General features: G+C 47.9%; 7 protein-coding genes across 7 annotated transcripts; 4 read left to right on the top strand and 3 right to left on the bottom strand.

Annotated features, from left to right (window-relative positions):
• Positions 1–483: 483 nt before the first annotated feature.
• On the top strand, positions 484–1,429 carry N7455_010798 (uncharacterized protein; the record flags this gene model as incomplete). The annotated part of the gene is made up of 2 exons (XM_040952992.2): positions 484–613; positions 750–1,429. 2 exons carry the CDS (start codon positions 484–486, stop codon positions 1,427–1,429), a joined length of 810 nt encoding a protein of 269 aa, XP_040816544.1.
• A 1,426-nt stretch (positions 1,430–2,855) lies between these two features.
• On the top strand, positions 2,856–3,586 carry N7455_010797 (MARVEL domain-containing protein; the record flags this gene model as incomplete). The annotated part of the gene is made up of 5 exons (XM_040953082.1): positions 2,856–2,918; positions 2,972–3,143; positions 3,199–3,383; positions 3,440–3,486; positions 3,553–3,586. 5 exons carry the CDS (start codon positions 2,856–2,858, stop codon positions 3,584–3,586), a joined length of 501 nt encoding a protein of 166 aa, XP_040816589.1.
• Positions 3,587–4,329: 743 nt separating this feature from the next.
• Positions 4,330–5,097, top strand: N7455_010796 (uncharacterized protein; the record flags this gene model as incomplete). The annotated part of the gene is made up of 1 exon (XM_040952898.2): positions 4,330–5,097. One exon carries the CDS (start codon positions 4,330–4,332, stop codon positions 5,095–5,097), a length of 768 nt encoding a protein of 255 aa, XP_040816632.2.
• Positions 5,098–5,537: 440 nt separating this feature from the next.
• Positions 5,538–7,545, bottom strand: N7455_010795 (uncharacterized protein; the record flags this gene model as incomplete). The annotated part of the gene is made up of 7 exons (XM_065606522.1): positions 5,538–5,771; positions 5,822–6,055; positions 6,113–6,242; positions 6,314–6,425; positions 6,708–6,947; positions 7,000–7,095; positions 7,170–7,545. The coding sequence occupies 7 exons, from the start codon at positions 7,543–7,545 to the stop codon at positions 5,538–5,540; spliced, it is 1,422 nt and encodes a 473-aa protein (XP_065460485.1).
• A 760-nt stretch (positions 7,546–8,305) lies between these two features.
• On the bottom strand, positions 8,306–9,629 carry N7455_010794 (nitronate monooxygenase; the record flags this gene model as incomplete). Its single annotated transcript, XM_040953065.2, has 5 exons — positions 8,306–8,441; positions 8,495–8,716; positions 8,779–9,071; positions 9,130–9,150; positions 9,225–9,629. The coding sequence occupies 5 exons, from the start codon at positions 9,627–9,629 to the stop codon at positions 8,306–8,308; spliced, it is 1,077 nt and encodes a 358-aa protein (XP_040816549.2).
• Positions 9,630–10,000: 371 nt separating this feature from the next.
• Positions 10,001–12,043, bottom strand: N7455_010793 (transcription factor domain-containing protein; the record flags this gene model as incomplete). The annotated part of the gene is made up of 4 exons (XM_040952941.2): positions 10,001–11,140; positions 11,199–11,692; positions 11,768–11,811; positions 11,889–12,043. The coding sequence occupies 4 exons, from the start codon at positions 12,041–12,043 to the stop codon at positions 10,001–10,003; spliced, it is 1,833 nt and encodes a 610-aa protein (XP_040816459.2).
• A 681-nt stretch (positions 12,044–12,724) lies between these two features.
• N7455_010792 (fungal specific transcription factor domain-containing protein) lies at positions 12,725–14,916 on the top strand (the record flags this gene model as incomplete). Its single annotated transcript, XM_040953014.2, has 2 exons — positions 12,725–12,812; positions 12,875–14,916. 2 exons carry the CDS (start codon positions 12,725–12,727, stop codon positions 14,914–14,916), a joined length of 2,130 nt encoding a protein of 709 aa, XP_040816574.2.
• Between the last annotated feature and the right edge of the window lie 11 nt (positions 14,917–14,927).

The following is a 14,927-nucleotide window of genomic DNA, read 5'->3' as shown; positions in this document are numbered from 1 at the left end:
TGGCTTGCATTACTAGGTCAATTTAATAATCTAGCTTTGTACTGTGAATATGCCAGTTCCATTTTATGGTATCCAGCACATAATCCAGAGTATGCCGCTTATAAAGCACAAAATCGAAAAATTCTAAAACAATAAGCTACTTGGATAGTCTCTTTTAATGCACATAAGCCATGTATGTACAAAAGTAGACCAGGTATATAACCTACCGAGGTCTCCCCAAGCGATGATAAATCCGACCTGGCTCGATCCAAAGTGGAGTGGCTGATAAGCCAGTACGTCATTCCAAGCTTGTCTGGCCACTTTCTTTCTCCAAGCAACTTTTAAACCTCCTATTTTACAATTCAGCTTTTCTTTTCTCTGCTATTGCGAGCTTTACAATATACCTATACCTGCAAGACACATCAACTGAGACATCCAACGCCAGGGAGCGCAACTCTCGAACTCTAAGCACAAACAAAGCCAAAAAAAAGGAAAGGCGTCAAAATGCCACAGCTCTTTCCAACCAACCCTTCTGCGACCATGGTAATCCGCCATGTGACGCCAGAAATCGTGACTATGAGTCTACCATTCGCACGGTTTGGACACCTGCAGTTCGGCGGGCGAGGGACGCTGGGTTAGTGCCAACCCTTACAGAGCCAAACCTGTCAGGCGCATAATACCTCGGGGGGCAGGGGATGATGTGCAGCCATATCAAGTCCATGGGGGCCCCTTGTTTAAGATCTTGCGCTAACACTCCTTGCATGCGACAGTCAAGCTTGCCACTGGTTCCCTCGCAGTATTCTCACCCGTCAGCCTAACGCCCGAAGTCCGCGAGACAGTCGAATCCCTCGGTGGAAACGTCAAATACATCACGGCGCCAGATATCGAACACCACCTCAATCTCACCCCGTGGAAGAACGCATACCCACAAGCAGTGATCCTGGCGCCGGAGGGTCTGTATGAGAAGCGGCAATCGAACCCGGAGTTCCAGGACACCTCGTTCGAGCATGTATTCAAGAAGGACGATCAACTGCCGCGGTCGATCTCGAAGGAGTTCGATGCTGAGTTTGAAAGCGAGTATGTGTATGGCCACGGGTCACGCGAGCTGGTGTTTCTGCATAAGCCCACGGGCACGGTTATTGAGGCGGATCTGCTCTTCAACCTGCCCGCTAAGGAGCAGTATTCCAAGACCCCCGAAGCGGGGACTAATTTCCTTACGAGGCTTATCATGCCGCTGTTGTCCACCAAGCCGCCAGCTACATGGCACAGACGCTTTGCATGGTATATTCTCTCCAAACAGGATCGGGCGGCGTTCAATGAGTCCATGAGAAAGATTGATCAATGGGACTTTGATCGTTTGATTCCTTGCCATGGTGATACTATCGAGACTGGTTCCAAGGGGATATTCCGCGATGTGATGGCATGGCACTTGGAGCAGAAGAATACGTAGTCTTCTTCTTGTCTTGTCGAAACTATTGTAATATTTGATACTTTTATTTTGACTTTGGTGTTGGAGGGGAGTCATTATGCATTAACATGTAATTTTGTTTTTTTTGGGGGGGACGTTGTAGGCAGCATTATTTCGAATTTGATCATCTCTCTTGGCTTTACCAAAGCGGATATACGCTTGTGCTTGCGGTCGTTGCTATTCATAGTAAGAAAGGCCCACTATTAGCTCCGAGGTCAATTTTTAAAACTTTTACATCACTCGCATGCTTCTGGACTCTTCCTGCATGTACTCCGTACATTTTGATGTTTTGCTATGTCTGCCTAATTTTGCTATATCTCCACTTGTCAGACGTCAAATACTGTGTACAATGTACTATATAGTAATAGTGAAGGTGATTTATAATTGTCACAATGCAAAATACCTCAACATCCTCATAAACATATGCGTAAAATAATCAAAATCAAGCTTATCAAGCCCTACTCCGTGGTCATAGGGCTGAGAGAAGAGCAAGTCAGATGACCGACTCAAATTAAAGATGATGTCAATGTCGTCAGACGTACAAACAAGGTCTCTTCGCTTCAAACCGGATCTCCCCTGCCCACGGCAGCTCGGCAGTCCGCAATGCAACGTACGTCTCGAAAACACCACGCACCTGTCAGACAGCAACAATGATCGCCCTGAGTGGAGACCCAACCTAATTCGGCACCAAATCAGACCTATCGTCAATAGTCCATGGGATCGGCACTCAACTCACCACCCAAGACCCAGCCACTGAAGCATATCACAATCCAGCGCAGAGCCCGTATTCCAGGCCAGCACATCGTGGCATTTTTTTAGCAAGGGGAAGCTCGGTCTGGGGAAGACAGGGATGACGATATGAAGGCAACAGAATACTCCCAGGGCTATGCAGTACCTGTACGCCCATATTCCTCACAGCCCATAGGCCCACTCCTTGCTCCGATCGGGTGTTGAAGAGCAGTCAGCCACAGTCCACATCAGCGGTCAGTCCGCTACGAAAAGTCGATCTCTTACCCACCCAGGCCTGGAAAACGGTTGGGCAGTACACACTTGGACCAATAGTGACCTCGGCTTGTTGAAAATAATTGTATACGGGAATAATCTGACGACACCAGGTGGCTTAGATTGACTCTATTGGTCGCGTTTAATGCAAGTTGTGCTTTGTTTTGGGTTCTTGATTAATTGATATTTATTTTTCTGGTTTATTGGGCTTTCAGATTCGTCCCTTGCTTTAAAAGCACCCTGTTGCTCCCCCTCAGAGTTTGCTTGTCTGTGCGACCTGATACGTTATATAGCTTCTCGTGTTCCCCAGCCCATACTTCTTATCCCACGCTACATCTTCTCACACAGGCTTGGCACATTATCTCCGTATACAATCACAGCCTATTGATTTGACAACACCTCAACAATGCCCGTCGTTTCACGTCTTGTGTCTATCATCCTCCGCGTTGCGGAAATCGCCTTTGCAGCTGTGAGTAACCCATATCTACACCAACTGATCAATCGCATCTAACTTTGTTTTAGGTCGTCGCAGGTGTTATCGGACATTACCTTGCTGAAGTTAACCAGAGCGGCGTAGACGTTGATTGGTGGCCCCAGTCTCGATGGATCTATACTGAAGTGATCGCTGGCTTATCGATATTGCTGGGCCTCATATGGCTGATCCCGTTCTCTTCGGGATTCTTCTCCTGGCCTAGTACGTGCTGGATGTCCTACCCCGTGGATATAGACCAATGCTTACTGGAATCTAGTGGACATTCTCATTTCGTTTGCTTGGTTCGCTGCTTTCGGTGTCCTTGTCGACACCATCCGCCACTTGCCCTGCGGCAGCATCTGGTCCTGGCACTTTAGAGGGGACCAGACGTGTGGCCGATGGAAGGCGGCTGAGGCTTTCAGCTTCCTTTCTGCTATTATCTGGCTTACTTCTGCTATCGTGGTATGTGATGAGATTGCCCGATCCACCTGGAAAAAAAAATACTAATAGGCCCCCAGGGGATCTGGTTTACCTCCCGCGTTCGCCAAAACACCACCGATGGAGTGTAAGTGATCAATGCACACCTTCGAATAACACGGTCTTTCTTGATTAATACTGACATACTGAACAGTCGCCGCCGCCGCTGGGGTCGTTCCGCTGTCTAGATAATGACGTCGAATAATCACGCCCCTGCATAGCAGACATTAGCACCCATACTTCGTCATGCACGGCCGACCATGCGCATCGCGCCTCGCGCTCAGCAGAGTGTTGGCGACATAAATCCTTTCACGATGCTCTTGCGCTTCTGTTCCCTTGCTCCCTTGTGTTTGCCTCGCGATTTAAAGGCCAACGAATTACGACTTACGTTGATACCCTTGGTGGAATACTATCTTTAGTGCTTGCTTTGTTTGCGATTTGACTATTTATTTTGCGCGAAGTCAGTCTTTTTAATATCTATTCCTAATACATATAGCTCATTTGGGTATCGTTTTCTATGGCCACGGAAGCTTGTGCCGTAGTGATTACCATAGCTATGGATATTGATTCAATGGTTCTCAAATGATTTGTTACCCCACCTTGCCTAGCTTCCAATCCCCAGCCCGAGTAACAAAGGACCGCTAACAAGGCCTTTATTTTCCAGATCTCCTTGTACTACGCTTCTCTCTTTTCACCTTTGTCGTCTTTCTTGCCTTTTATCCATTTCTTCGCTTTTCGTTTATCATAATAACCTCGCTATTGCCGGAAGTCCGACGTAGAAACAATATAAATAGGCTTCCAGCCTGAACAGTGCTTGACAATCCACTCTTGCTGACCTCCAAGTTAGGGTTTCATCTTCCCCGATCCTCATTACCACAACCCATCACAATACATTCCGCTCGCTTCAGACTTGTGGTATCAGTAAGGAGCCATGTCTGTTATGCTAGATAACACCTCAACTCGGCTCTTTGAGATTACACGCACTGTGTTTCAGACCGGCTGCCAGCGGCTCATTGACGACATCTTGCACAATGGATTATCGCTTGAGGATGAACTCAATGGTAGGGTGGGTCAACTCCATCTGTCATTGGAGCAGCTGAAACGAGCCGGACGGATGATGGCCATTGATTGCTCGACAAATGAGCTTGTGCGTGTTGTCCCTATTGGATTTTTCACCGTTCTGATCGACCGTCCCGGGCAGGACCCAATGTCCGAGTTTGACTGGGCCTGCATTTACACCTCTGACACTTTGAATATGCTGACTAGTGATTTTATGCGACACAGGGACCCCGCTGATGTTGCCCGGAACCTCGAGACCCAGTCATTCCTCTGGGACTTCGGTATGCCTTTCCCTGTGACGATTTCTCACGCTGAGGATTCCGCCCCAGAGCCATATGTGAATGCTCTTCAGATCCCTCCTGCTGCTAGTATGGCTCGTATGAACTCTAGGATTCCAGTGAGGCCTCGCCCTCCCCCTCCTGTCGATACCTATTTAGCCTATAACCGGCCCGTTCCTGGTCCTTACTCCCCTGCTTTGCCCCCACGACCTGTGCCTGAGTCGGAGCCTGTGTCGGAGTCTGCGTCCCCCACAGGTGTTAGCACTATTGGCCTTCCAGCATGCAGCCCCGGTAAACCTTTGCTTTTTCTTTCCGCGTTGGTTTCCGCCGATTCTCCCTTTCCAGGAAAGAAGCGAAAATAACCAACAAGACTTATATACCTATTGAATTTCAGCTAGTTCATCGTCACGTACATTTATTATGGAAACAGTCATTCACTCTATCCTCACAATATACTTCAATATAGTTTATGTTCCTTCAAAACGTAGAAATCTTTTGTCCTTTTTCAACTCTCAGTAGCAAGAGCAATTAATCGGTGTAAGAATAAGAAGAGCACTCGGCTATTTCGTTGTGTTAAGGCCGGTGGTAACACTTCCACTCTGAGAAGTGACTGATTCTTGCATTGTTAAGTATTATGTACTCCTCAAGTTGAGACTTTCTATAATTACATCAGCTCCTAGGCTCTGGCTTTGTTTAACTGTCCAATATCATCTCGCATTTTACTATGGACTTTGAGGTGGCCTTTTTCCTAGACCTTTGCTGGTGATTCAATTTCGTTTCTGCTTTTCAATTTCTCTTAATATCACAACCGACATGTATCATCTTTACGAAAGACGAACAAATTCTGGCCCGTCGTTGTTAAAGATTGCCTTACAAATCCAATGCGCCCAATGGGCTCCTCGGTCCAGCTAGAAAGCTGCTCCAATGTGGTTATATCACCGTGGTTTGCGATAACACGGTGCCCGTTGCTCTTTAGACGACACACAATATGGCCTAGTCGGGGGCGGTTTTCCCGATCAAACTCGACCGTATATGTCTTGAGAAGATTTAGTAAAACTTCAAATCGATTGGAAGATGGTAGCAAACCTCGACGATGGCCTGTCCTTCCGCGTGCATACCGATTGATGGGGGTAGCTGACTGGCTGGAAGAAGCTCGTAATTATCTCTAGTGGGATACCGATCATTACCTCTGCGACCATGAGTTGACAGGGAAATTGCACTCTCGGTTGTCAGAACGCCTCCGTTGGCGAGGATAAGTCCGTTTGAGGGCTTGTGTGCACCACTAAGCTTCCGTAGCCGACGGACCATCTCCGCCACAGCCTTGGCCAAAAGTGTTAGCTCCAATATTGAGTGTTGAATTCAGGGGCTATATCTTACGTGCATAGAATAATTTGCACCAGCGCCCCCAAACGAGTTGAGGCCTCCTAGGAGGGTGATTGGCTTTGGGGGTTTGTCGGAAGATATACCCAAATGGTGGCATGCTAATTTTGGGACAATTGGGAAGCAGCTACCGATTGGCGAAAAGGTAAGCGTGGCTGATATCAAACCGAGCGACTACATCAATGAATGTACACTCACGAGTAAAAATCGAAGAGATCGATGTCATCTTTGCTAAGCTCAGACGAATGGAAGCAAAGATCGAGGGCAGAGGCTATTGCCCGGCTGGTGTAGAAATCAGGACGGTCCCAGACTATAGGCACAGAATATCAGTTGATTAATCAAGTGCTCAACATGGTAGATAGCAGGCTCCGAGTAGGGGAATTCACAGTCTTTAGAATCCTCTGCTCTTCCTCCCCCAAGTGGGAAAATCCATTTATCGCGTGAGATGCCCATTCGTACGGCACACTCTGTCGTAGTCAGGATACAAGCACCAGCAAGGTTCACGTCGTTGAACGCATTCATTAACAGCGGATCTTTGTATTACTAGAGTCAACACATCAGGGCTTTCACAATATAGATAGAGCACACCCACAAGGGAAACATATCATCCTGTTATTTTTGGTGATATTTCCGATTTCTTTTGCCGTTTTAGGACTCTTTCCAGAACTCCACGCCATCGGGTGCTTGGACGCAATCTCGGCAAATCGACCATAAAGCGAAGAGGACTCTTCAAGATTCTCGAGGGGGCTCTGGCCTCTCTGCCATCGCAAAGCGTTCTCATACATCGGGTAGACATGCATAGGAACACCCACTCGATGAGCGCGCCCAATTCCTGTGTAAGTCAGCAGCTACGCTCGCACCATCCCCGGAGGAGTGACACTAACCAGTTAATGTGTCGGTATCATTGGCGTAGTAAACCTGAGAATTTTCCGGTGCTGTCCAAGGGGGTGGGTATGTGCCATCTTTGACAAAAGCCTTGACTATGAAAATACTACCATTAGTGCCACATTCTGCCGTAGATGCCACTCGCGTTAGCTGGAGCAGGTCAACAAACATGATGCCATAGCTTCCCCGCCAACCACAACTCCAACCTCGATTTTTTCGTTTGCAATCATTCGAGCTGTATCATCGATCAGCTGCACAGATGCGCTTCCGGCCAGCTCACTGTAAGCTGTATGAGAGGGTTTGATCCCCAGCCCTTCACACACTAGCCCCGGTAGATCGTTGTATGGCCACGTCGAACTCGCTACAACCTTTACACTGTCGATGGAAGAGATAATAGCAGGTGCGCTGGAATCACAAGCATCTGAGGCGGCCTCTCTGATTGCCTGGAGCATCAAATGCAGGGGCTCAATGGCATCTTCTGTTCGGCGTGAGGGATTCTTGACCTCTCCAACACCGATGATGATCGGGACTTTATGGGGCGCCATTATTGAATATAAAACGAGTAAAGTTGAAATCGTGGACAGTATTTACAGAGATATATATATGTGAAATGAAATGTTGTCCACTTCCGTCGTTCGTTTAGTACTACTCCGACCTCGGTCTAGATATGAGTTGCGCCCGCCGCAGATGCCGAATTGGACATTGGACAATATAGAAACCGAGGATCATTTAATTAAACCACCAACTCTGGACCCATTTACGCGCTGAAAGTGTGCTACGGGGGACTTTAGCTCCATGGGCTATTACTGCCGGCAATAGGTTTCTTAGTTACTAGTTGTCCCCATTTCATAGCCAAGGACTTGTGTGCCGGGGCGCTAGCGCCCCGAAGGTGAATCCAAGTTGTATGTCCATATTTGCATGTCGATGTAATATGGTCCAATGCAAGAACAGTTCCGTGTGGCACATATCGTCGCCCATACTCATGTTTGTGTAATTTCTACATTTCCTTCAGCCTTGTAGACCTTGATTTCGAGTTTCAAGGTATCAGTTTTGACCTCAACGTCTGTCCTGGGCGGCTTGAATCTCATGAAGGGAGTTCTTTTGGAGGAATAAGTTTGGGATATGGATAGAAGATAACGTATGTATTGTACATGGACTAGCTGTCCCAATCTAAAGTTGGCCTAACTAATAAGGGAACGAAACGTGCGAGATGTGCCATTCACACAAAATGGGTTATCCACAACCCCAAATTTCAAGCTCTGCTATATATAGATGACCTATGCTTTACGGAGACTAACTAGGGAATCATAGCTTCGAGGTCTGGTTGACATATTGCCCAGCATTTCTCAGAAGTGTAAACGCCTGAGTGACCATTTCCAAGATAATTTCATGCGCGGATTGATCTGGCGTGTTTACCATAGCAGCACCGCACCCCATCGGCCTGCAGCAAAGTTAGCAAATTATCAATTTGAAATGGAAACATTGTGAAAATACCTCTGGGTGGATTGATCTTCAATCTCATCTGTTAGCTTGCCCTCTCGTGCCAGCTTATCCAGTTCATAGTCGAGTACAGTCAATCCCTGGTTCTGCAGCTGCTCAATGACATCGCGCCGATTAAGCTCCCAATCTCTGATATATGGCGTAGCAAGAGCCCGTAGCGGACGTCCCGTCCAAATCGTACTCCTCATAGTATCCTCGAATCCTGCGTCAATGATTCTACAAGTTCCATCGGTCAGCAAGTCACAACACATGGAGGTCGGAATAAGTTAGGCACTCACGCCTTTTTGCCCAGTTTCGAAGCAGCAGATTCGCGAGCTGTGACAAAACGCGTGCCAACCCACACCGCACCAGCGCCCATGGCTAGTGCAGCGGCGATACCTCGGCCGTCGAAAATACCACCTGCTGCTACTAGCTGTACGGTCTTTCCAGTGAGAGGGGATTTGTACTGGCGGCAAGCGTCCATACAAGCTGGAATGAGCACGCTTGTTGGAATCTCGCCCGTATGACCGCCTGCCTCTCCGCCCTGAGCGCATATGAAATCCGCTCCGGCCTGGCAGGCTTTGTGGACATGCTTGGATTCAAATTAATTAGTTGCCATGGAATTACAGGGTGAAATCTGGAGTGTGTACCTTCGGATGGCCGACCATGTTCTGTATTATGAATCAATATCAGTCACTGTAGCTTTTAATCTGTGACCACACTGCTTGTATCTCGTGGTACGTACCATATACAGAATTCCAGCCTCATGAAGTCGATCTATTACCCTCTTTGGGGGAATCCCGACAGCCGACACAAACACCTTTGTCTTTTCTTCTATGATGATATCGATAAGATCGCCTAAAGCCCCCTTCGTGTAATCGACGTTGGTCTTGCGGGCAGAACCTCCAAGCTGAGGAATCAATAGGTCCACGCCAAATGGGAGATCTGGTTGCCGAAGCTTTCGTTTGACTTCTCGGATGGCATCTCGCAGCATGTTTGGGGTGTAGCCAAGACCACCAAGGACCCCAAGACCCCCCGCATTAGATACTGCGGCTACCAGGTCCGAGCCCGCTGTATGACCCATTCCAGCTAGGAGGATAGGGTGTTCGATCCCAAGAAGCTGGGTCGTTGGTGTGGTGATAAGAGCCATCTTGGAGTTTCGTGAGGTAGACGTCTGTGGACTTGAGGCGCCATCGCAGCGGCAGCTTTTGGATTTTTATAGGCCCAGCAGGATCATCGGCAGCAGAAGAGGGGGCTTCCAAATCGAATAATTGGGCTTTTTATGAGTTGGACGACTGTCCAACCTCGGTTGGGTTTGGTTGTCACCGAGGCATGAATTTTAATTGCTGGATCAGCTAATTTTTAGCTAAACTTTTGACCTAATTACTCTCTTCTTTCTTTTTATTACGACTCTCCAATGTTCGTGTACCATCTTTGTGTCATTAAATGAGCACAAGGTCAAATATCGCAATAAAACTATCTAGCAGGCTAAGTTACATAGCGCATCCCATGTCTTGTTGTTCACAAACCATTCAATCTCCAGGAACTCCCTATGAGATGATTTGCAAGCGAAGTCTTTTTCAACGGCAAATGGATGGTTGAAATTGATTCCCAAAGTTCGTCACAGATTGTACCTTCGACGGCAGCAGACATACGAGCAGCCAAATGAGAGGTTTCCTTCAGCTTGCGCAGAATTTTCCAACACTTGTGCAGTGAGCGAGAGCTTTGTCGTGCATTTATTTCGATACTAGCCTGGAATGGCTGTCTGTGGTAGCCTAATACAAGTATCAACAACGCCGAGGTTGGACACGGTAGCTGTTCGGATAGTTCTAGACAGTCGATCTCATCAAAAACATCTGTGATATCCAGCAGACACTTGTCAACTAGGGCAGACCGGGAATCATGTCCAGAGACAGCCAGACTGTCATCCGAGGGTTCTGTGTCGGTACAGCATGCTGCGTATAAAGAACCCAGATAAAGGAGCCGAAGCCAGGATTGATGTAAATAAATGCTGCGTTCGCAGTCTGTCGGAAGCAGGTCCATTGGACACTGATGACTAGCGGAGACAGGGAGCTGGAGTTGCCATCGCCGATACTTCTCGATCTCGTCTTGCGTTGACCTTGGCTTCAAATGGGCGTCATCGTTCGCTATTTCTTCTCCACACACCACCTTCTGTACTCGGTTCAAAATGCTCGAAAACCGAGATAATTGACAAAGTTTGGTTTTTTCAATGAAAACTACGGCTTGCGTTTTTTGATATTCGATGTCACGAAGAACCTCGCAATCGTCCACAACTGCTCGCATCTCAGGGGGGAAGACGTGAAGTTGGAAGTCGTTCAGTGTGATCATCGGAATATCGAACAAATTTCTGTCCTCGCGGTCCTCCTGCATGCGCATCACGGAGAGGAGATTCTCCACGGTTAGTCGAGTATGATTGTGCACGCTCCACCAGGTGCGTCTGCGCAGCTTTTGTTCAGATGACGTGAGGGTAGAAGAATCTGGATTTCGGTGGAGACCGATAGATATTGCTAACGATAAACAAATACCTATCCAATGGCTGGCAACCTTTTCCGATTGAGGTAGATCGTTCCAGTGAATGAGCAGAAGTAGGGCTTGCACCGTTGAAATTGGGTCGTCCTCGCAATTGAGTTCCAAAAGTACCTAAAATGCCTGTCAATCGCAATAAACAGCAATACACGTAATAGTGATTAATGCGAACCTTTACTCGTCGGAACAAAACCTCGCGAGCTACTTTTCGCGACATATATCCCTCCTCTTGGATGTGTGATATATCCACGAACGCAGAAGCGGCGAACATGACTGCGTGGAATAAGAGCAGGCTAATGCGAGTTTTCCCGTCATTTGCAGCGATTGAATGCAAAAATTTATCCAGGTCCAACACTGGCACCTGAGGATGTACCCATAATATGTAGCTTTTCAAAAGCTGCTTTCGAAATGGTGCTGTGGGAAGACATAAAGCCCCCTTGCTCTCTAGATAATCAAGGTCACTCACTTCTAGACGAGTTGGGAGCTCCGATACGTATCGAGGGGTGTTGTTGAGGGGTGGTCGATCGGGCGCCTGAGGACCGAGAAGTTGATGCATGATTGATACATAATTCTCTAATGGATCGGTCGCTGGAAGGTCCGCGGTGATACGAGCCCGAGGTAATTGCTCTTGTTCAGTTCTGCGTATTTGAGATTCGAACAACCCATCTGGATCAAGACCGAAATTTCTCCATAAGAGAGGATTCAAATTGGGGACATGCAGCTGAATTCATCTCCACTTACCATCACAGTAGATCCTAGATGGGAGTGTCTTCTTCGGTGTGATTCTGTCTCCTGATATATCAGCCAACCTATATGTGCTCCATATCATTCCATCCTAGGCGAAATTGAGGAAATAACCCACTCTTGGCTAGCGATACCGTCGCAACGGGTGTTCGAGCGGCGACAGTTGGAGCAGGGAATGCCCCGCACACCAATGTAGCACCGTTCTCGTCGAGCGACACAGTGCGAACAAGCGCCCGATTCGATTGTCCTGGCTCGTTTGGGGGCGTGACCCATGATTCAGTTGACCGCAATCTAGAACGGGGACTATGAGGAAGAGGAATTGGAGTCCCTAGATCTAGGGTAGAAGGACTTCGGCAGGTGTAGTGCAAAACGCGGGGAATGTGAAGTGGGGCTGCATAACCCAAAGAGATATTCGTTAATTTCGATTGAGCTGTGTCGTATTCTGTTATCTGACCGGTTAGATCTCTCGCCGCTCAGTAGAATGAGATCATATTGCGGGAAAATTCCGCGGGTTTTACAATCCCGGCGCCCAGGGGGGCAGAGATATGACTTAGTCAGCACAACTGTCCGAGGACAGCCCTGAGAGGGTTGGCAGCGAAGAGTATGGCCTGGATTCAAAACGATTTGGTAATTTAGTCTTGCTCATGGTTTTCCACTTGGTACCCCAACCGATCCTCAGATTTGACAACTTCGTCGCGAACTCGACCCCTAAACCGTGACCTCACCCATGCCTTGCTGTCTGGTATACTGCCGATTTCTACGATGCCCAACCCTAGACATCTATCTAAAAAGCGGATCCATCGAAAGAGGTCTGTGAGAGCATGCTCCAACTGTCATTGTCGAAAAGTGAGGTGCGATGTGACCCTCAGAGGGTCCCCTTGCACTTCATGTCGCTTCTATGATATGCCTTGTTCTATATCCATTGATAGAAGGGGAAAGGGGAGCAAGGCTGCAATGAAAGAGAAATCAGAGAAAGAGGGTCCGGGAGAGCGAGTGATGGACAAAGAGGGGCTGGGCGTCCCCCAGGCAGTCGAATCCGTGGGTACGTGCTAGGAAATATGCAAAAGAACCAACTAGAAGAACGAACAATTCTAACTCGGACAGACCGAACATCACAATATTGGACAGAACCAGAACATAGTCCTCCAGATCTCACCAACAAATTACGAGTGGGTTGGAACGAATGGCTGCCAGACTACGCCAGTCCCCTGTCGCCCTCGATCACATTGGAGGACTGCGAACTTTTTCACGATCAAGGCGCATTCAATGTCCCAGATACCAAGAGCAGAACCGGGATTCTGAACGCATATTTCCAGTTTGTGCACCCTTCATTACCGATCTTGAGCTCCGAAGATTTCTTGATGGTTCTTGATGAGAGTTATAACGGCAACCGGGGTATCAGCTTGCTGTTGTTTCAAGCGGTGATATTCGCCGCTACTGCATTCCAATCAAATGATTCGCTGGTGTTTGAGGGATTTAAAAACAGGCGAGAAGCTCGGCAAGTCCGATTTCAGCGCACCAAGCTGCTTTTTTCATACGGCTGTGAAGAAGACCGTATCGCTATTTTGCAGTCTGCCCTGCTGTTGACATATTGGGACGACACTTCCGATCAAAGCCAGGACGCCTGGCATTTTGTTGGTGTGGCAAAGGCCATTTTGAACTCAATCAATGCGAAGCCAACAGATTCCGAAAGCAAGTTTATTCGACAGCAACCGGGACTTTGGAGTCGAATATCTTGGTCGTGCTATATCAGAGACCGCCTAGTTTGTCTGCGAACGAGACGCCCATTTCAGTTTGACGAAACCGACTTTAAAGTCCATTCGCTTCGACCTTCGGATTTTGGAGTTGGCCCCTTGCCGACCAAGTGTTGTCTTGGAAGTGATGGAAGCCACCCAGCGATTAGGGACCCCTCTATGCGAAGTGTTTTGTCTCAAATCAGCATCAGTCTACTGCAATGCTGCCAATGTATCACGCGTATTCTGAACTGCCAATATACCCCTTATCGGGAGCCAAACCAAATGGCAAATGCACCCAGGAGAACCCTTTTACCAAGACGTCCTCATGCAATGAGTGTCGAAGTCTTGTTTCGTGATATTGAACTTGAAGAATGGCTCACCACTCTTCCGGAAGCTCTTCGATGGCACTCATCCGACCCTGGCTTTCAGATCAGTAAGCACGGAGAAGTGTTTATTCATTTCCGCGCCATGCTGAGTGGTATCTACAGTCTTGCTTGCAGTGCTTTGCATCAACCGCAGCTTGTCATAAGAGGTTCTAGACTTCCCGAGCTCATTGAGCTCTCAAAGCGAAGACTTCGCCACTCAGCAAATACGGTCACCCAGGCGTACAAATACATTAGATCCCAGAGTCTTATTCATTTGTTTGCAGATTCGCAAGTCGCAATGCTGGAAACCGCCCTCATCACGCATCTGGACGATCTCGAGTCCACAGAGTCTTCGACCCGCCAGACAGCCATGGAATCTTTTCAATCATGTGTACAGGGATTACAGCAGCTCGAAGAAACATATTCTTCTGCAACATCAGCTCTTGGATCCGTGAATGCTTGTATTCGAAAGACAGCAATTCCACTCGAAATAACACATAGCCAGTTTAATCACACACTGGACGGCAATATTACCAGCCATGACAGAACAATTATGAACCAATGCGACTTTAACGACCTCCCGGAAACCTTTTCTTCCTCGCCGACCATTGCACAACAACTCGACACCCTTGACCCCCCACAAATGAGCAAGCTCCTCTGCTCCCACTTCATGATGACACCCTCAGAAATAAGTCTCCTACAGGATCTCGCATGCATGGAAGGAAGTAATTTGGACTTATATTCTGATGGTGACATAGCTTCGGATGAAGACTCGTATGCCTCCAGTGACCGAGGCCCTGTTTCATACCAGTCGCAGCTCCCATCCATACAAGCACCTCCACAGACAGTCCTCACAGCCCCCAATCCCCAAATACACCCTACAGTGGAGCGTTATGGGCATGGTGACGGTGGCGATGATTGGAACATCCTGCCATCGTTAGTATTCCCTTCAGATGACGGGTCCAAGTTTCATTATAAACCCGATGGTGAACATGAGGACATGGCACTTTGGAGGTTGGACACTACATCAAATTATAGTGGATAAATTTTGATGTA

Source organism: Penicillium solitum (assembly GCF_028829755.1).
Source record: "Penicillium solitum strain IBT 25940 chromosome Unknown utg000008l_segment0_segment0, whole genome shotgun sequence".
NCBI lineage: Eukaryota > Fungi > Ascomycota > Eurotiomycetes > Eurotiales > Aspergillaceae > Penicillium > Penicillium solitum.
This window is presented reverse-complemented; position numbering and strand designations above follow the sequence as displayed.